General features: G+C 39.3%; 1 protein-coding gene and 1 long non-coding RNA gene across 3 annotated transcripts; one reads left to right on the forward strand and one right to left on the reverse strand.

The window, feature by feature from the left end:
• The first annotated feature begins 15,672 nt into the window (after positions 1-15,672).
• On the forward strand, positions 15,673-22,213 carry LOC146649640 (uncharacterized). Of its 2 annotated transcripts, XM_085387316.1 has the most exons (5): positions 15,673-15,823; positions 16,158-16,249; positions 20,487-20,681; positions 20,770-20,846; positions 21,103-22,213. In XM_085387316.1, the coding sequence occupies exons 1-5, from the start codon at positions 15,673-15,675 to the stop codon at positions 22,076-22,078; spliced, it is 1,491 nt and encodes a 496-aa protein (XP_085243442.1). In that variant the 3' UTR covers positions 22,079-22,213. The 2 variants fall into 2 exon arrangements, with proteins under 2 accessions (XP_085243442.1, XP_085243440.1); XM_085387314.1 differs by lacking the exon at positions 16,158-16,249 and having other exon boundaries at positions 15,692-15,823.
• Positions 17,492-19,702, reverse strand: LOC146649641 (uncharacterized). Its single transcript, XR_014908248.1, has 4 exons — positions 19,653-19,702; positions 19,133-19,285; positions 18,682-18,769; positions 17,492-18,094 (listed from the first exon to the last, which is right to left on the reverse strand). It is a non-coding gene; the product is annotated as an uncharacterized LOC146649641 (long non-coding RNA).
• Positions 22,214-22,299: the final 86 nt, after the last annotated feature.

A 22,299-nucleotide genomic window follows, 5' to 3' on the forward strand; every position in this document is an offset into this window, starting at 1 on the left:
CAAGAAAAAAAAGGTTTCAGTATGCTTTGACATCTTGACTTTTTCATAAGAATCACAATCAGTCAGCAGGATGGCTGCTACCAAGGTCACACTGATTGGTCGGCTTCCTGCGGTGTCAGCTGTGTGTGGCTCATCAGCGATCGAGCAGAGGGTGTTGCATCACTGTGTGGCCCGTTGCAGTGTGTTCATCACTGCCCCCAGCGGGGCAGAATCAGGCTGAGATTGTGATAACATACAGAAAAAAAGAATCACTCAATCTGTGCAAGTCAGAGCCGGATCAAAGGGAAGCTGTGGTTTGTGCTGACTGAACCCAACAATGCACCTCCTGTGGGGAGGAAGAGAAGAAGAATGGGAGGTTGGAGGGAACTGACCTGCCGGCAGCCGTGACAGAGGATCTATTATACGGCTGCACAGAGCGCGGTTGCCATTTGAGCTACACTGCACAGTAATTTAAATTAAATAGCTTCTAAAACTTTGCAGGAACAGGGAAACAGACTGAGTGTAATTGGTCACAATGAAGACTGCAAACTCATTAATTAAGCAAATGCGTGACTATTAGTGTTATACATCACATTGTTGCAGATGCTGCTCGGATTCAGTGTCTGGGTGCTGACTGTATACATATAAGAATCGCTTTTTCACATTCTCCCTGTAAGTAATGAGGCGGGCACAGAAATGCTTGACACACTATTATTAACTAAAGTTCAAACTCAGCTTTTATTTCATTTCTCCGGCAGACAAAGTGAATAATATTTCCATCAGCCTCAGCTTTTGCTTGATACGTCTCGCAGAGCTGCCAGCATGTCTGCAGGCTCACCCGCCCTCTACCCTCCACCTACCCACTCTGACTCTCTATGCATATTTACATGGAGTGCCCGCCACATTAAGTGCCATTGAAACCAACTCATGTTAAGTGGGAGTGGGTTGATGCAGGTTTAGTAGCCACAATCCTCACAAGTGCTTTGCTTCCATTTCCAAATATGAGTTCTGCGTGGTTTTAGGGCTACACAAGAAATCAATAAAAAAAGCTGATGCTGGAAATGTCGGAATAATGTTTAGTGAAGTAAATACATTTTGCCAGAGAATGGACCATCTCAAAGGGAGAACCACCACCACCAACCAGTGTTTTGTGGCAGTCAAATTGCAAATCAATAGAGGGAAGTGTATAAATGCTGGAAATAGCATTTTAAACTTCCCTCTAAATGCAGGAAGTATGCAGAGGAACCAAGCTAAAAAAGAAATCTGAGGAAAGACAGTAAGAAACTATATCAAGAAGTAAGCCCCGGTCACAAAGCAATAGTAATGTTCCCAGTTAAGTTGTTTAGCAGTTGCTAGAAGCTGCAAAGATTTGGGATTAACAAAGAGTTCTCCAGACCAGCCACTCCCAACGTCAAGAGCAGAGGCGGCGCCAGACATTTTATACACCCGGCTCTTAGCCCTAAAGGTTAGTATGCATGTGGGATTGGGGGTGAATGAGAGATTTATTAGGCTGTGCTTTCAGTTTTTTCAAAAAAGAATAGCTTCATATAGGAAAAAATATATATCACATATGCAGGATATCTTAAACTCTTTTTTTTAGTTAAGCAGCAAGGCAGAACAAAATCAGGGCTGTATCAAGACACAGGGACTAAACCCAAATTCAACCAGACCCAGAACTGATCGGGAATTAAAACAGGACTTCTTTAGGACTTAACCAAGACAGAATCAAAACACTCAAAATCATCATGGACCTGCACTACAATTATTTTTTAATTCTACCAAAGTCCACTATTTAGATTCAGAAAAGTTTATATAATTATTTAGCCTTGTTGTGCAAACAAGCCTGCATAACTTAATAAATATAGAATTTGAAAAATAGCAAACTTAAAAAGAAACACTAGGTACGAGATACATGTTCTGATGAGTTTTGGCAAAAAACCATTTGACTAACATGTGTGTCTCACCTGCTCTTGTTCCCTCTCTGTTCCTCTCTCTCTCCCTCTTTGTGCCGACAATCAAGCTAAACACCAACATCATCAAATATACAGTTGAAACCAGATATTTACACACTCTTCAGATAAAAACACTTTTTTAACTGTAACATCAAATCAGACTAAATGTTTATTTTTTTTAGATTGATAAATATAAAAAACATATTTGTTAACTTTAAGTGTAAAGAGAGAAACTATCTGTATTTCTTAATTACAAATGGCACCAAATTGTATTCATACTGAGCCACACTTATGGAGCTCCACAGTTCTTTTCCTGGTGTTTTGGTTGACATCTCTTGATTTTCCCATTTCAAAGAAACAGGCTCTGTGTTTTGCCTTAAATGCATCCACAGCTGTGCCACCAATTTACTCACATGGACTCTACTAACCTATCAGAAGCTTCTTCAGCTCAGAATGGAATTGTCTGGAGTTTTCTTATTAATTAACAATAAACTTAGTGTATATGTGCTCCTAAATTTGATGAAAGTGATAAAAAATAGACAGCTCTGTCTCTCTATATTCTGACATTTAACTAATTCAAAGGATATTTAAATATTTATTTATCCAAAACAAGTTTACTCTAAATTGATGTTGTACAGTTAAAAAAAAATGTTTTTACGTTTTTCCCTAAAGTGTATGTAAATGTCTGGTTTAAACTGTGAATATACTGCTGTGTATTGAAATTCCTCTTGTTTTGCATAGAAATATACTGAACAACATACAAAGCATAATATATAAAATAACATCTACCTGAGTTTTTTCTTTGAAAGAAGCTCCTTATGTCCATTCTTGCATATCAGTACATAACTGAAACCGATTTAGAGCGTTTTATTTAGCTGTGGAAGGTAACAACTGAAAATACGAAATAAACACACATGTAAGCTAGGACTGAAAAAACAGCATTGTTGTTGTTCGGCTTTTCATTTCGCCATTTGTTGATTCACTCGAAGAGCAAGTAACGTAATATGGGTCAAGTGATCAATTTGATATCAATCTTTTGTGATTCACAGTCATATTTACATTATTTGTACAGTACGGATGATTTGCTTTGGTACCTGCTCAAACTTCAGTTCTCCTCCGTCTGCTTGTCTTCACTTCTCCAACAGCAAACTCGCAGGCAGCAGCTCCCCCCGCCCACTCGCTTAGTCGCTTAGTGCCTGAGCTCGGATCATACCAATATTAGGGGGGATTTACGCACAGTCGTAAATTCCCACAGTGTGCGCTATGTGCTTTGAATATTGTGTGTAGTTTTTGTTTTATACAGTTGTCAGCCAGGCATCTAACGATGAAACAAATGACACTTCAAAAGACCCCGGGCTTCTGCAAAAACAACCCGGGTTTAAGCCCAGTAAGCCACCCCGCTCCGCCACTGGTCAAGAGTCCTGCGGCCGACTTACAGTTTTTCTCAGTCACTTTGGTGCGTTTCTCAGATCAGAATTGAAATTCTCATAACTATTAGTTCAACCCCCACAACACTCAGTCATTTGTGCACATCATAGTAGCAATTTCTCCTCTCTCTGAACAAACTGCAAATGATTTTGGACATGAATCAGTTGCTTCCATACATTTCCCTGCTGCTTTCTGACATTTCCATTTGCTTATGTCATGTCAGTCAAAAGTAATCATACCTATGGATGCTGAATAGTCGTTCCCAATAAAACTAATGGTCATACATCCATTGCTTGAGTCATCACACACAAAATTGTTGAACTAGTTATCACATGCCAAATATTGGCCATCTGTCAAGCAAATCCTATACCTTTCTGTATCATTGTTCCTGGAAATGTCTCCGAAATTGAACAATTGATCTCAGGTGAATTACAGCTGTCACTCATGAGGAGGCGTGTGAAAGTTTAGTTGTAACCAATGACAAACAACTTGTTCACTGTCAATTATGGATGAATCCTGTGAATCCCCAATTGGCAAGCATATATAAACTGCGCAGGAGCTAGTGTGTACCATTTCTACACTTCTGTGACACATAATGGAAGGTCAGCACCGTGGAAGAGGGGTGAGGATGCGGGGAGGAAGGGGAAGGGGAAGAGGGAGAAGAGGCAGATATAGGCGGATTCCTAATGAAATAAGGGCTACAATTGTGGACCATGTTGTCAATCACGGCCTCACCATGGAGGAGGCTGGTCGAAGGGTGCAACCCAATATTGGAAGAACTACTGTCAGTTCAATCATTCAAACATTCCGTAGGGAAAACAGGTATGCAAACAGTAATACACTGTACTGTACTGTGCCATCTCAGACACATCACATGTTACTGTACTGTATTTGCAATTTCACAAAAAGTTCACTCTGCACCACATAGGATTGTAAGACAACCTCGCGGAGGCGGAAGAGGGCCCCTTTTTACCCCACAGCAAGAAGAAGCCATTTGTGCAATGGTCATTGCAAACAATGCAATAAAGCTGAGAGAAATACAAAGCGCTGTCATAGAGAATTACACGGTATTTGGCAATACTGAATCTGTTTCAATTTCAACAATTGACAGAGTACTCAAGAAAAATGAAATCCACATGAAGCAATTGTATAAAGTGCCATTTGAACGAAACAGTGACAGGGTGAAGGAGATCCGTCACCAGTATGTGCAGGTAAAGCTGGTCTTCTATGTTCTGCACTGCAAACTGTTGTACAGTACTTCGTAGTTTCATGCAGTACACTTGCAATTCCACAGCACATACTCTACAATGTGTTTTACCAAATGCATGCATTACTGTTTGTTGCTGTACACAGGCATATTGTGACATTGCATTTCTGTCTCTCTCTAAAGCGTGTACTGGAGCTGGAAGCCAGGGAAACACTGCACACATTCATATATGTTGATGAGGCAGGTTTCAATCTGGCCAAAGGCAGAAGGCGTGGAAGAAATCGCATTGGACAGAGGGCAACCACTGAAGTCCCCGGTCAGCGCGGAGGGAATATTACCATGTGTGCAGCCATCTCAGACAACGGCGTCCTCACCCATATCCCCCTTCTTGGTCCATACAATACCCAACATCTCCTGACATTTTTAGACACTCTTTACAGGGACCTAGTCCCTGAGAATGAGAGAGGTGGAGGCCAACTCAGCAAGTATGTTGTTGTCTGGGATAATGTCCGTTTTCACCACTCCCATCAGGTCAGAGAGTGGTTTGCAGCACATGACAGAATTCTGGTTGAATATCTCCCTCCATATTCCCCATTCCTTAATCCAATAGAGGAGTTTTTCTCTGCCTGGAGGTGGAAAGTTTATGACCGGCATCCACATGAGCAAATGGCCCTGCTAGCAGCCATGGATGGAGCATGTGACGACATCACAGCAGGGTCCTGCAGAGGATGGATTCGCCACTCCAGGAGATACTTTCCTCGCTGCATTGCGAGGGATAACATCTGTTGTGATGTAGATGAAAATATGTGGCCAGACAGACAGGAACGTCTGGATGTGCCAGAATGATTTACTGTACTGTTACATGTGCTGTTTATTGTTCACATTAGTGCACAGCTCTACCAAATGGGTGATTTTATGTTTACATGTATTCTACAGTGAACAAGTGACTGTAGCATATTTTTCTTTTGCACAATTCTGTAGGATTACAAACACTTCTACACAATGGAAATGTGAAACGTACGTATTCAGTGTCTCAGTTACTCCCAAGACTCCCATAACATCTACAGTGACTTTACTGCACATTTCAGATGGCTGTACAGGTAGGCCATAGTGCTGTCGTCAGCATTTTCAGGTGTCACCAATTGTTTTTGCAATGGGAAACACTGAAATTATAAACTGTCATAGTGGAAACATGACAATGCCCTTTGACTATCTTGTTCATAAAGATGGTGTCAAGACTTTTCATTTTGATGGCACTGACAGTTTCATTGACATGGATACTTGCTTTTGAGGTATGGATAATCAATTCTGTGCATGTGACGTGCTTTTGCAGGCTATCCACTAGGTTTTGCAGTTTGCACTAATTGTTTTGGGAAATGCACTAACTGCTGTGCAAATGTTAATGGTGTTCTGAGGAACGCACCAAAGCGACTGAGAAAAACTGTAAATTTCATCTTAAATCTTCACTTCAATCAAAATACAAGAGAGAGTTTATTTCTTAAAATATTATTCAAAAAACCATAAACAAGCTAGGCTGTTGGCTATAAATTGCTGATGCTACCCAGTCAAGTGTTTGGTGCCAATGTGTAACTCACCCACCACAGGGATACAAACGTCAGTTCAAGAGCAGTAAATGTAGAGTTATGAGTAATATCACAAAGTATCCACCTCCTATTTTCAGTTTTAATGAACTTTTTATTTAAATGAATACACGTGTATAGATTTCTCACTATATATATATTTCAAATGAAATGTCTGTTACAGTTTTTCTCCATTGGTTTGGCTCATTTCTTGAAACAGAAATTACATTCTCAAAATAACATGGACAAACCTCCAAACCTCTTGGCAAATGTTCACAACAGAATGGCATTTCTCATTCATTTTATCAAGTGGCAAATGCCTAAGTACATGTCTCAATTGTCTCAGTGCATCTTTGCAAATGATTAAGTACAAGTAGCCTACAGTTATACAGTTAGCCCACATTTAGCACATTTTCCAAATGAATAGATCTTGTAGATCTAAACTGATTAGTTGATTCTCAGTCTAATGATCATTCTCTCCAAAACATGTCAGCATGATTTCATTGTATAAGTACTCGCATGCACAACTGTCTGTTCAATTGTCAAAATTGGTCAAGAACATAATACCATGAATACCATATATGAATTTCTTTGAATATTTGATAAATTGATGACAGTCAATGACAGTCAGGTGAAACTAGACTAACGAAGTGGGAGTGTGACACACAGGTGTGTTCCATGATTGTGTGCTGCCAAACACAGATATATAGAGCTTGACCAGAGCCAGTCCGATCTCTGAACATGGATTCATGCTTGAGTGTATGGAAGGGCCGAAGACGTGGCCGCAATATTATTGGCCACCTGGCCACAGTGGATGTCCCAGGTCAGCGAGGGGGCAATATAACTATGTGTGCTGCCATTTCTGAGAATGGTGTGGCCACTCACATCCCCAGTCTTGGCCCATACAACACACACAAGCTCCTCATCTTCTTGGATCGCCTTTATACCGATTTTATCCCTGAAAATGAGAGAGGTCTCATAGGGCCTCACCTACCCATTCATGTAATTGTGTGGGACAATGTCAATTTCCACCATAGCCCACTCATTAGGGGCTGGTTTGCAACGCATCCAAGGATGGTCATGGTCATTCCTACCACCTTACTCTCCTTTCCTCAATCCGATAGAGGAGTTTTTCTCTGCTTGGAGGTGGAGAGTGTATGAGAATCATGCTCAGGATCAGCCGTCCCTGCTCCATGCTATGGACGCAGCGTGTGACGACATTATAGGAGATCAATGCAGGGGACCAGACGGACAACAGCGTGTAAATAATCAGGAGGGTGAAGACAGTGGACAAGAGCGGGAGAATGAGTACAGCGACCACTGAATAAGTCCTTGTTTTTTGATTTTGTGTTCATACAATTTACTAGTGTAATGTACATTTTCTTTTTACATATGTATAAAATTTTCTTTGTGTGTGAATAACAAATGGTTATAATTTCCTTGGTAGTGTGAGTGCAATCTGTGATGTCAAACCTTGGAGGCTACTCTTTTCTGTTGTATATTGTTGGTCCTCTGCCATAGTGACAAAACATCTAAACATTTTGTATGGCAGTACTCACATAATGCCAAAGGGACGATGCATTTTGGGGGCACTGACTATTCAGATTAGAAAGAAATGTAGTTTTGACACATGACTGAACTGTTTTAGGGGAGATATGAGCTTTTGCAGGTGGACCATGTTGTTGTGATCAACCATCCAGGTTTATTTTGACAAAAGCACCAAGAATGATGAGAATGTCCGATCTGTGTCGAGAAATGAGCCAAAGCTATTGAGAAGGATCTTTGCCATTTTGGAGACACTGACTGTTTAAATGAGAAAGGGATTTAGATTGAAGCCCGAGTGGACAGTTTTGGAAGAGATATGAGCTTTTGCAGGTGAGCTATAGTGTTGTGCTAAACTGTAAGAGTGTTTTGCCAAATGATCTTAGAGTTTTGAGAATGTAATTTCTGTTTCAAGAAATGAGCCAAACCAATAGAGAAAAACTGTAATACTGAGGCCCAGCTGCAGTACCTTCATAGCCCACCAGAGGAATCGCTTCTCTAGATGCAGGAGCAACACTCCATTAGTGACACTTTTATTTTGAAGGCCTAATCTAAATCGATTTGGAGAACCAAACCCTATGGATAGGGATCTAGAAATTACAGGTAGGTAACTTGGATGAGAAACTACTGACTGGTTCCTGTTGGCATCTCTGATCAGCAGATAATTCTTGTAAAACAAGCATGACAAGCATCTCTGTGAAGGTTTCTACAGGCTCCAGAACAGAACAGTTACTGAAGGACTCAACAGACACAACTTTGCTTTCAATGTGAAGAAACCTGTCCAAATTCTTGACTAATTCAGCTGTAAGTCAGTAAATACTGTAAAATATGAAACACATGTAAGGTTTTAAATAAACGTCTGACACGCTTCACGTGTCAATAAAATATTTTTATGTTTCAGGGGAAGAATAAAGGTTCTTATTATATATGGAGCTTGCTTTCATGTTTTTGTTCTGCTCGTTCAGAGAACAAAGGAATATTAAAGCTAAAAACTGACTACTGTAACATACATATCACTGCAAACATAATAAATGCCCTCTCTCAGCTCCCTGCAGCCAGTGAGAAAAGGAGCAAATGAGGGAAAATCAGAGACGGATGTAACAGAATTAACCACTTTTTTGTTACCGACCAAAACACTAAAGCATATCAGTAATTTATGTTTTGTTACATTAAATATATTAGTGATGAGATAGAGCATGAATCATATCTTACAGCACAGATGTTTCTGTCATGTTCAGTTCACATGTGAAATCGAAGCAAAACCTCACTGAACCTAGGCTAAATGTACAAAGAAAACTCATAAAGAACACAAGGACACATCTGCATGAGTGAGAGACGGTTATCTGTTTGTGTGTGACTTCTTCACTAGTTGCTCTGCTCTTTTCTGATTGGGTGGGTAAGATGGCTCATTTGGATGGACTAAACCCAAACCCAAAGGTTCGAAGCAGGGACATTTTAAAGACAGCAGGATTGCAGGTTTAGCATTCTGTCAAACATGGTCAAGTTAAATGGATTACCCGTTGCAGAAGTGCAAATATAAAGTGCCGAAGGACCATTTAGTGTTACATTGATGAGATTAGTTCTTGTGATTAATTCCCAAGTACCTGCTTTTAGTCCCCGAGGCAGCATTACCACACTCAGTAATCGGCTGAGATGAGGGGGGATTATTATAATAACTAATATAATAACAAGACAAACGTGTTGGTGGACCATCATTATACAGGCAGGACTTTTGTTTGTTCTGATATATATATATATATATATATATATATATATATATATATATATATATATATATATCCATGAAGCCAGATAACACACACCAATTAGTTAAACTGCAAGAATGTCTTAAAGACATAAAGACCTGGATGGCCGCTAACTTTCTGCTTCTTAATTCAGATAAAACTGAGGTTATTGTACTCGGCCCTGAAAATCTTAGAAATATGGTATCTAACCAGGTTCTTACCCTGGATGGCATTACCTTGGCCTCCAGTAACGCTGTGAGGAACCTTGGAGTCATTTTTGACCAGGACATGTCCTTCAACGCACATATTAAACAAATATGTAAGACTGCGTTCTTCCATTTGCGCAACATCTCTAAAGTTAAAAATATCCTGTCTCAGAGTGACGCTGAAAAACTAGTTCATGCATTTATTACTTCCAGGCTGGACTACTGTAATTCATTATTATCAGGATGTCCAAAAAGCTCACTGAAAAGCCTTCAGTTAATCCAAAATGCTGCAGCAAGAGTCCTGACAGGGACTAGAAAGACAGAGCATATTTCTCCTGTTTTGGCTTCCCTTCATTGGCTTCCTGTTAAATCCAGAATTGAATTTAAAATCCTGCTCCTCAAGGTCTTAAATAATCAGGCCCCATCTTATCTTAATGACCTTGTAGTACCATATCACCCTATTAGAGCACTTCGCTCTCGCTCTGCAGGCCTACTTGTTGTTCCTAGAGTATTTAAAAGTAGAATGGGAGGGAGAGCCTTCAGTTTTCAGGCCCCTCTTCTGTGGAACCAGCTTCCAGTTTGGATTCAGGAGACAGACACTATCTCTACTTTCAAGATTAGGCTTAAAACTTTCCTTTTTGCTAAAGCATATAGTTAGGGCTGGACCAGATGACCCTGAATCTTCCCTTAGTTATGCTGCAATAGGTGTAGGCTGCCGGGGATTCCCATGCTGCATTGAGTTTTTCCTTTCCAGTCACCTTTCTCACTCAGTATGTGTTAATAGACCTCTCTGCATTGAATCATGCATGTTATTAATGTCTGTCTCTCTTCCACAGCATGTCTTTTATCCTGTCTTCCTTCTCTCACCCCAACCGGTCGCAGCAGATGGCCGCCCCTCCCTGAGCCTGGTTCTGCCGGAGGTTTCTTGCTGTTAAAAGGTAAGTAAGTAAGTAAGTAAGTAAGTAAGTAAGTAAGTAAAATTTATTTATATAGCGCTTTTCACAGATAAAAATCACAACGTGCTTTACAACACAGGAAATGGGAATATAAAAACAATATAACAGTAAATAAAACAATGTAAAACAATAAAACTATAAAAACAGCATAAGAAGAAATTAATCAAATGCAACGGGGGTTTTTCCTTCCCACTGTTGCCAAAGTGCTTGCTCATAGGGGGTCATATGATTGTTGGGTTTTTCTCTGTACCTATGAAGCGCCTCGAGGCAATTTTTGTTGTGATTTGGCGCTATATAAATAAAATTGAATTGAATAGAAATGAATTGACATTTTCATTAGAGTTTACACTGTGTTAGCAACATTAGCATGTTAGCAGAAAGAACTTTGAAACAAACAAGTTTGTCTTTGAGAACCATTGATCTCTGATGGTATTTATTCTCTCCATCCTTATTTTTGAACAGCTTTTCTTCAATAGTGAAAGCTCAATTTTTCTGCCTCTGAGAGCAGTTAAGAGAGTTTGTCCTAAATATAGTTCTTAATTAAAAATGTATCACACAAAAGAAGAATAGTATTCCAAAAGTATTCATGCCATATGTTGATCATACATATGTTATATCACAAACCGGCCCTAAGCCTTTGGATCACATGATATTACCATGGTTGCAGTGTGATGACAGAGAAGGTTTTGGATCCACACAAATCATTGTGTTACTATTATTCACTCATTCACGGCAGAGCCAGGAAGCAGTGGTTTCATGACACTGGGTCCCTGGTTTCAGGTCATGAGGACACACAGATCACTGAGGATGCATCAGATCGGTGTCCAGCATAAAATATTCAGGAGTCTCTTCTGTGGTAGTTTCTGGAAGCCTTAAGAACATCACAATTGCATTTACTGTGAAAAATGTACTTCCACATTAGGACACCTTTATCTTGACCCTTGAAGTTTTTGTTTTTCCTCAGGTGAATTTTTGTAAGCTGCTCTATGCCTCTGCTGGTCGACCTTGGCTTTTCTTTCTCTGCTTCTTCTTCTTCTTCTTCATCCTTTCCTACAGCGATTATCTGTGCATCAGTCTAATTACAGTTCATTCATCTTTTCTGCCAGGAGTCAAGGGCAATGCACACATGCACACCAGCACTAGAATTACTCCGCCCATTTCTCCTTGTTACAGGAAAATAATTTCAGGAAATACTCCTTTAATTATGATTCATATCTGGGTCATTCATAACCTTGGCCAGCCTCAGAGAGCGTGCGTAACATTAGCATTAGAGCTGCCTTCTGTGAAAGTTATGCGGATGAGGCCTTTATGCGACATGCTGCTCTTTTCTAACTTAATTTTGTTCATTTCACTCATGTTTTTAAATGAAATTGCACTTCATATAAAATCTACTGGGGGTCTTTCAAGTGTCTGCAAGGCCAAATCATGTACCGTAATTCCCGGACTACAGAGCGCACCTGATTAAAAGCTGCATGGTCTAATCTTAGAAAGAAAATCAATTTTGTACTTGTACAGGCCGCACTGGATTTTAAGCCGTATGCGTTTCACTCGTAATATGAGATATTTACACAGAAATACTACACGTGAGGGTTTTTAACATTTAATTTAATCCGTAAGGTAACATAAACATGGTAACATACAAATATACATACTGCAAATGCTTTTTTTCCTCGAACAGCGCCTGTAACACGGCTACCTTTAAGTATACGTACGTATCAGTAACACACAAATTACGTTGCTTATGTTTTTTTACAGAACAGTGCACAAACAACATTACAACGTCTCTTAACAACCAGTAAAAATATATACCGTATATATACTACTTTTCAATTTTATTGGTCTACTGTTACTGTTACACTGTTGAAATGATGGGCCAACTCATCTCCCGTGCAACATATTTATTTTTACAGAAAACTGTAAAAACAGAAAAATAAGACCATCAGTTCTCTTTGGCGCGCAGGCCGTACGCTGCCTCTTCACCACTGGCACTACTTCTTCTAGTGTAGCTGACATTACTTTATACAAGTAACTTATACAGTTTCACATTCACATGCACCACCTTTGTAAACTGGTTAAATCACACAAATACATTTTACTATACACATGAACAACATAGTGAACTCTCATTACAGTTTTATCTTGTTTTTACTACTGTTTTAATCTATTTATGAACCTGTCTTCTTAACTGTATTTAACCCTTTACAGCCGATCGGAGCGGGCACGCTCTGTTTTGCGTAACTATTTTTAAATCCCGGTAGCTCTGCAACCAAGTAAGCTAGCGCAATAATTTTTTTTGCATATGAAACTGGAGGAGTTGTACTTACATCTTATGCCATCAGCTTGTCCTAGGTCACAGTTTCCTTCCACATATAGCTTTGCAAAAACTGCATAAAAATCACTTGCAGCAACAAAAACATGATATTCCAGAAACACGCTTCGCCGATCCATCAGCTGTTTGTAACACTTCCTACGTCCATCAGCGCGAACTATCACATGACCGCATGACCTGCCCGAAACCGGAAGTGACGTCATTTTGCGGAAATGTAGTTTTTTTACGATCGGGGCCTTATGAGCTTGTGTTTTACTTGTTATGTGTTTTAAAAAGTTATGTTTGACTTTATGACTTTCTGTGTCGTTTCTGGGATGCTTAAGACTCATATTGCACTGCTGGAAATAGTTTATTTTGATGCATATGCTGTTATTTTGCAAATTTGCACTATAATATTTATTTTCGTTTTTCCTGCAGTATATAAAAATTGGTGTATTTCAAAAATAAAACTATGAAGACACTCAAAATAAATTTCCTGTGGTGGGAAACTAGTTTGTGTAACTTTTTTGTATTTACAGTTTTGAGGGATAAGCCTCTTAAATTTCTCTAACTAGAAATATATGTTAAAAAAACAAAAACGATTTTCAATTTTTTTGTAGTTTATTGCACTTTTTTGCAATTTATGTAATTACTATGCACCTAATGCAGACATATTATTAAAGTTTGGGCTATAATGGTTGTATTGATGTATAGTAACTTGAAATGCTCCCAAAAATGGCTCCACAGCATGTAAAAATATAATACAAGCTCTGGCGAACTTGGTTCTATGGTAGGTCTTAAAGGGTTAATAAACTAGATCTCTTTCAAATAAATGTTTTTCTTAACATATTTCTATAGCATTCACTCTTCATGAACTAAACATAAAGCAATTCACATTTCCTCTTATTGTGCAAAATATATATCTTGTGGCTTTAACCCCAAAATACACCTGCACCGAGCTCACAGAGTTTCGGTACAGTCTAACACTTGGATCGGCACAGGCTAACAACTGGACCAACTTGGAAATGAGCTCTTTAGCTTAACATTCGCCACACACAAGACATTTATCATTAATCGCCACTGCTGTCTGTCACTTTTATAACATCTGTTTATATTATCAACCACCCAGCTTACCTGTAAAAACAGAAAAATAAGACCATCAGTTCTCTTTGGCGCGCAGGCCGTACGCTGCCTCTTCACCACTGGCACTACTTCTTCTAGTGTAGCGTCAGCTACCGAGGACCGAGCGCCCGTACAGGACCGAGCGCCCTCTGCTGGCGGAACTTATACAACAGTAAAACTTACATTGCAGTGGCCTTACTAAAAGAAAATGTCCTTGAGTATAAAATAAAATGGGGGGCTACTATTTTCATGTCTCTGTCTTTAACATAGTGCCACATTACCAGGCAAAATGTTTTTGGCCGCATGAAAAAAAAATGCATTAGCCGCACGTCAGTATAAGCCACAGTGTTCACAGCGTGGGAAAAAAGTAGCGGCTTATGACCCGAAAACTACGGTAGTTAGATGTGAGAATGTGACAGAAGCTGTGTCAGACTGGATTTGAACCTGCGACCCTACAGCCATGTGGACAAATACAATCTAACAGTCTGGCCAACAATGCCATTTTGAAGCCAACCAAGTGCTTCTAAAATCACCCGAGAGATGTGTGTCGGCGCGCTCTGCTGCCCCTCGTATCGCCTGCTAAGCCATCCATCAAATTACCGTGGCAACCCAGCATCCATCACCCCATCCATCATTGCAAGCAGACATACAAGAATGAGAGAGCAAAGACAGAGAGAGATCTGACAGAGGGGACAGGAGATAACAAGAGATCAGATGATGTGAGAAGGGAAAGTGAAAGATGGTGGAAAAGGAGAAGATAATTAGAGGGAAGGAATGAATAAAGAACAAGTACTAAAAGGGAAGAAGAGAGAAAAAGAGGTTAAAAATATGAGAGGAATCAGAGTAAAAAAGAAGAGAGAAGATGGGGAGCTAGTTGGAGAGAATCGGCCGTGAAAGATATGAAATGAAATGGTGTCACAAAGGGAAGCAGAAAATAATTCAGTTTTTCTGAAGCCAAGGTGAACTTGTAAATTGTGTCGTAATTCCCGAGACTATCAGATGCGCGCACACACACACACACACACACACACACACACACACACACACACACACACACACACACACAGCTGCTGACGCATGGGATGAACGCAAATCCGAAGGTAGCAAGTTGGAGAGAAAAATGATAACAAAAAATTGCTGTTTTTTTTTCTCTCCGTCTGGTTTAAAACTCGATTTTATTCATTTATTTTGCAGAGTTGGTTCACTTTAGAACGGGGACAAAAGGGCAGGAAAAAAAGGAAAAAAATAGGATAAAATAAAATAAAAATAGGAGACTAAAGGAAGATGGTGAGAATAAAAGGCAGAAGGAACAAAAAGAGAAAAAGAGGAGAGGAACGAAGGTGCTGTGATTATTGAGGAAAGCCTTTAATTGGATGGCTGATGGTCAGTGTGGCTGACAATCTACACAGGAACAGGCAAAGAAGGAAAGGCAGTCCAAAAATGACTTAAAGAAAAGAGCAACACTGGTAAAGAAAAAGCTCAGTGGAAATAAGAATTCACAAGAATGCAAACCTGTAATAATCAGCAGGAAGCAGGAAAGTACCCTTACAGGTCACTTTATTAGGTACGTCATGCTAATGGACTACTTGCACTAACACTTCCGCGTTCTATGTAGTCCTGCTCCAGTGCTTCCGGTGCGGTTAAACCATGGCGACGTTCTACACTCGATGCCTACAAGAGCTCCCAAAATTGAACATCACCGATGTTCATCGGATTTGCAGAGTGACGACTACCCCCGCAAGCAAATTAGATAAAGGATTTAAGTTATATGCTGCATCATATATACACAACTACGAAGGTAAGAAAACGTAAATTAACCGACAAAGAAACGCTAGCTAACGTCAAATGCAAACACTACGTTACTCCGCTATGTCCTTCATTTGATGTCAGTTCTCTACATTACATGTTTTCTTAAACGGTGTTTTATGTCGTCCTAAACTATAGTTGAGGTTTTCTTAACTAATGTCACTTTTGTTGTTAGACACTGTTATATTAGCGTTAGGTAGTTGGCTAACTATGGAGGTAGTTAACTACCTAATGCTACTCTTGCTAAGTGTAAAATATATATGTTTAAGACATGCTGAAATGAGTAATACAGAAATAATGCTAATGGTACTTGTATCTTTATTCAGTGTCCAATAAAGACAGGTTGTCAGGGGAGGTCGGTGTGAGAGCCCTGTGCTACAGGTCGATGAGGAAGAGTGAGGCACCACACAGACTAAGTGTAGGCAGGAAGCTGTGTAAAGTTGTTAATCCCCGTTCTGTGGGGTTCAGTTCATTTAAGCATTAGTTAAGTTCATTCCTAAAGGCCCATCAACTTGAATGTTTTCCTTGTCTCCCTGCTTTATCACTCCTAATTTGACTAGTCAGATAGTTAAATCAACGTGTGTTTGGGTGATCAGAAACATTTGACAACAAGTTAATACTGCAAATATACACAATCTAAGTTATTACAGTTATCAAGCATGGTTAAGTTGTTTTAATAGGGAGAGAAGGAAACACTAAGCATTCAGGAGGGTGCGTAACCATAACACTGAACTACACTGAAAAAAATATGTTGTTGGATTTACTTAATTCAATGGTGGACATTTGTTGCACACAGATGTTTTGCTTTGGCAGCAACTTAAACAATTGAGTTAAATTAACACAATTTATTCATGTTCAATAAACCTGTGCAATTTGTGTTGATAAAATGTGACTTAAACATGTTTTGATGAAGTAATTTGAGCTCTTGAAATATTTTAATCCTTCACAATTTTCTCACTTTATCCCAACACCATTCAATAACTTTTACCCAATACTACTTGGTCACTTAAATGCTACATGTTATCTTCAAATTACATTTTGCTATTATATTCTAGCATCAAATATACAATTTTCAAATGGAGGCCTTATAACAGATTGTATTGTTCTCTTCCAAGATGGTTGCTGGCATCCACCAGTAACCTTTCAAAACAAAATGTCTAATTTCACTGCATTGACAGTAGGTAAAGAATTAAACTGACATTACTCCTCCACTGAATCTACATAAATCAACAGTTAAATAATGTCAGTTCTTCCGTGTTCTCTGGAATCAATCACAGCAAAGAAATTAGACTGTTTCTTTTGAAAAATGTTGGGAAAGAACAAATCAAAACATTCTATTTAAGGCCTCTGACGTCAAGATTCAGTTAAACAACAATTATAACTAAACAATTTGAGGTAATGTTAGTTTCCATTAACATTAAATTAGGTTACTGAATTGGCAAACACCTTCCTATTAACATTACCCATTTTACCCCAATAACTAAAGAAATTAGCACTTGCAGGTCAAAACCTTTATTCAAGAGATGCAAAAATAACATTGATACAGTGACTGTCAAAAATTACAGCACTGATCATACTGTGACATCTTGGTTCAAAACAGCACACTTAGAAATATTCAACGTTCTTTACTTCAACTGAATGAAACTGAAAATAACATTTCACACGACCCATATGGGATATTTAGACTGCATAACTGTTCATGCTACATCTCTTCACTAGTAAAAGAAAGAAAAAATACAAAGAGAAATTTAAAAATGCTGCCAAAATGCTGTACAGAGCAAAAGGAAAAACAAACAACAACAACAAAAACGGCTCGTCCTCATGGCAGTTGCAGAGTATATAAAAATGAACCCTGCGATCTGTTCCTGGAATTGAGCTTCAAAAATGCAGCAGAACAAGTGTGAGATTTAAATGTCCTCTCACCTAGAGCTGATCAGCTTGCATGCATAACAGTGAGCTTCGTTGCAGGAGCAGTTTTGTCTTAGTTGTGAGTTTTTCTTGAGAGCTGAGTTGCATCCAACTCCATTACCACCCTTTGAATCACCTCAAAAGTGTAGCAGAGTTGTGATGGGTAACTCATATTGAAGGAATAAAAAAGGTCCAAACAGCATGGCTACTGCAAAGGTCACGTTATCCAGATCTTGAAGAACTACTATACCCTCGATGATGATGCCAACATCAGAAAAGTCATTGCCTGGTGCATCCTCTGGAGACAGATGTTCATTGTGGTTTTCTCAATCTGTGCAGTGGCCTCAGTCAAGTCCTGGTTAAACACAAAACATTTCTTTAAGATTCCTTTTTAAACTCATCTCTTTTGAATCTACCAGTTCTAATGTTAGAGTAATTTAAACCAATGCAAGCAACATAGTAAATAGCTATAGCCAAAGAGTTGCCTGCCATGCTGACATTCATGGTCTAACAGAGTTTCTAAGACAGAGTGAAAAACATAATAATTTCAAATGCTTTACATTAGTTTTTGTTAGAAAGACACCGGCCCATCAGAAATCCAGGTTATGTCACTCAGAAGATGTTAGAATTTAGACTTTCAGCCCCACAATTTGGTTAGCTGTTGGTCTTTTTTTTTTTTTTTTTCAAACAAAAGCTAAATATTGGGGGGATTTTCCTTTGTTCACTAGAATGACAAATTTAAAGTTTTTTCACACTGATGTGACCCCTAATATAGGGGGGTGGGGCCTCAAGGGGGGGCGGCCGAGTTCACTACCAGGCCTCATGTGAACTTCAAATTATTAAAGAGGACTACTGGTCCTAACCAGTTCAATGAGGATCAAGTGGATAACTAAATGCATTTTTAAAAGTTGCAAAGCCACAATCTACTCATAAAACACTCACCATGAACTCCTGCACCAAGATGTTGCAATTGTCTTTCACACAGATGCGGAGCACTTTGATGAGACTCCCTTCGAGCATTAATGTCATCCTAAAGTATTATAACAAAGAAAACAGAGATTTGTGAACTTTTCAGTAGCACAGAAGAAAATGATCCCAGACAAAAACTTAAACCAGTCAACATGCAACACCAGCATCTACAAAGAAATATCAAAAGTTCCTGTTTGACATCAACTTTATGGATATATAGTTTCCAGAACATTTTTTTTTTTTTAAAAAGATAAATTTTTCTCAGTGGGCCAGTAAATGCATAACGAAAATTATGGCATCCTTTCGGTGGAATCAGTACTCACGGGTAATAGTTGACTGTTTCAATGGATGCAGCATAAAAATCTTTTACTGACCTAATGCAATACATATACACTTTGTAGTTAAAGAATTTTAAAGTTCTTACTGTCATCATGGCAGCTACATCCTTTAGCTTTGTGCCCTGTTCCCCCGATCACTTTGCAAACACTTTCAGCAGACTGTCAGAGAGAAACTCAGCTCCGTCAGAAACCTTGACTGTAAAGGCATGGTTGGGATGCACTGGAATGCTGCATTTCATCTAAAATGACATAAAATTATTTTGAAATAACAGCAGGCACTGTGCTTGGTTAATCAGCAATGTTTTGTTGAATAAAAACTGTGTTTCCAGATCTTATGGGATTAAAAAAATCCAAAGATGTTTGTTTCTGATTTGCAACCCAAGAACCCACAAGTTACAACCTCATTTTAGTTCAAGTGTGCATTAATGTGAGTCCAGTAATCACCTTTCTGACAATACATACAGGTTAAACCTATGGCAGATTTTGGATTTCTCAGTTGTATTAATAGGGTGGTCTATTTGAGTATGCATGCACCTAATAACTATAAAAAATCTATTATAATTAAGTTACAGAAACCTTAAGCGAAAATAGAATATACTTTCTTACCATAACACCTTGAACCCACAATCCATCAGCTGACTCCTGGTGAAATGCAGAATAGAGGTCATCTCTCAATGTGCAGCAAAAAAACCCCAAAAACAAACGGACAGCAGGTGAGGGCAGGAGGGGTAGGGATGTAAGCTAGCATAATGCCACTGATGATATTAGCTTAAGCTGTTCAATGTCCAAAATCTCACTAACACCACGGTGCAGTAAATACACAATGTAACTGAAGAGTCAGTTGGCAAATCTATTCACACAGAAAACCAAATTATGTTGAGAGTGCCTCGTAATTAGGTTTAATGTGATATTACGGCTCTTGTGCCAAAGACAAATTCAAATGAAAAAGCGCCAATTCTTTGACAACAGATAAAACAGCAAATCAGCTAACGGCTCTTTTTTAGCATGTTACATGGCGGCACTCTAGACGTTTAACTACATTTGGCTGAAATATGGTAAACATTAATTCAAAAAATCAAGACATACCAAAAAACGTAGAGTTGGCTGCTCGACTTGACTGAGATGGATGCATTTTTTAAACCACGATCCAAAGCCCGCGAGATGAAATCACGCGTGGTTTCACGAGATTTAACGTTGCTATCTTATTGACTTACTTCACCTGAACATGATATGAACAATTTAATACACCCTTTCTGCATATCATGTAGTTTTTACACTATATAGTTACATTTATCTTTAAAACATGAGGCAATTGTGTTAAATACATGCAAGATGCTTACATAAATCCAAGAGATGGCCAGTCCCTTTTTTTCAGTGTATGTTCCTGTTCGGCTCTTCCATGAAGATGTTACATTTTTAATTTTCGTTCTTTCTTCTTAGATTAAGCTTCTGGATTCATCGCCGGTGATACTGACACATAGCCAGTGCTCCTGTGTGGCAGGCGCTGTTATGTGCAATCACACAGTGGCATTGCTCTTCCAAACAGCACACTACTCACAACTCAGAGTGCCGGTTGTCCCCCCTGTGCATAGCTGCACGGAATCTGAACAGCAATGGCACAAGCCACGGACAGTGGTAATTTAAATGAGGTTAAAGTTTTTGAATTAGTCCATGTTTACATATGAACAGCAACACCATCCATAGTAAATGTGTCTTCTGTTAGGGTGTGAAGCCAGGACCCATCAACTCCATGATCTTCACTAAGCCGGTACCAAATAGGATGGCCCAGACTGGAGTACGGTAATTAGATTTGTAAAATTTGGTTTCACGTGTTACAAATGTATGTTGCTATTTTTTTCATACATACATGTGTCAGAATAGGTATTAATTTACATACAACATTACACTTTCTGAAGACGGCTAACTCAGTCATGTACATATACATCCCAGTCTCTAACTTATGCACCACTGTTTTACACCTTTTAGTTTTTAGTTTAGTTGTTGTTCAGTATAACAACCTTCTTCCTTACATTATTGTCATTGATGTTTTCTTTAGGAGTGGCTTCTACAGAGGCATGGTGGGTCCGTTACCAGATCCCTGCTTGTTCAGAATAACGGAGGCATATGCAAAATTTAATATTGAGGACAGGCCACTTGTGACCACAATGAACATGAGACCTGACAAGCCCCTTGTGGAAAGTGCCTTTGGGCTGGTGCAGGAGGGCAGTGTTCTGTCATATCAGCAGCCGGTTTTGACAACCCGGTACATCACACTACACCGCGATGCACCACCAACACCGCACTTGCCTCTGGAGGGGTATGACATCTTGCCATCAGATTGTGTGTTTGTGTGCTCAGAAGAAGAGCTTCTGCATCTGAAAAGCTTGTCTGTAACTCTGGAAATGGCTCACAAAATAGAGGAAGCTACACGTGAGCAAAGCTCTTCGTCTGAGTGGCATCAGCTCCGCAGGCCCAGAATGACTGCCTCTAGGTTTCGGGAGGTGTGTCACGTCAGAGGCCAGAGCTCGGCCGAGTCACTAGCAGAGCGTATATTGAAGGGAACAAGGCAGACAGCAGACATGAGGAGAGGAACTGAGATGGAGCCTGCAATAGCAGCAGAGTATAGTAGGCTAATGAATGTTAACTACTCACCCTGTGGTCTGGTCATTCACCCCATTGCCCCCTGGCTTGCTGCATCTCCTGATGGTGTTGTTTTTGACCCCAATGAATACCCCCAGTTTGGCTTCGTCGAATTCAAATGTCCCAATGTACAAAACTTTATTGACTGCAAATATGTGCAGATGGAATGTGGTACCCCTAAACTAAAAAAGAGCCACGCATATTACTGGCAAGTGCAAGGACAACTGCTCATCAGTGGGATGCAGTGGTGTAACTTTGTTGTGTGGGCACAAGAGGACTACCTAGTGCAAAGAATATACATGGATATAGATGTGCACAATGCAATCAGAGAAAAGGCAGACTATTTCTTTTTTTACATATATATGCCAAGATACCTGTGTTTGAAAAAATGAACAGTGAAAACAGCAAAAAGAAAAACAGATCCTTCAGGCTGGCTGGAACAAAATAACTGATGTTTTATTTTCAATATATTTCATGAATTCTTTTGTTGTTACATGTTACTTTTATGTGACATCAATAAACTGTTATTTAAGCAATGGCATCAATTTAATTTTTAAAAACACACATTAAAACATTGAATTTGTGCAGAACTTATTTACATGGTAAGTATTTA

The sequence above is a fragment of the Rhamphochromis longiceps genome, linkage group LG17, assembly GCF_057381845.1.
Source record: "Rhamphochromis longiceps isolate RC_006_pf linkage group LG17, R_longiceps_female_GT1.1, whole genome shotgun sequence".
In the NCBI taxonomy this organism is placed as follows: Eukaryota; Metazoa; Chordata; class Actinopteri; order Cichliformes; family Cichlidae; genus Rhamphochromis; species Rhamphochromis longiceps.

Coding starts and splice junctions, on each gene's coding strand:
- LOC146649640 (XM_085387316.1), top strand. CDS start 15,673: ATGGCGACGTTCTACACTCGATGCCTACAAGAGCTCCCAAAATTGAAC. Junction 15,824..16,157: donor ATATATACACAACTACGAAG/GTAAGAAAACGT, acceptor ATCTTTATTCAG/TGTCCAATAAAGACAGGTTG. Junction 20,847..21,102: donor ATGGCCCAGACTGGAGTACG/GTAATTAGATTT, acceptor TGTTTTCTTTAG/GAGTGGCTTCTACAGAGGCA.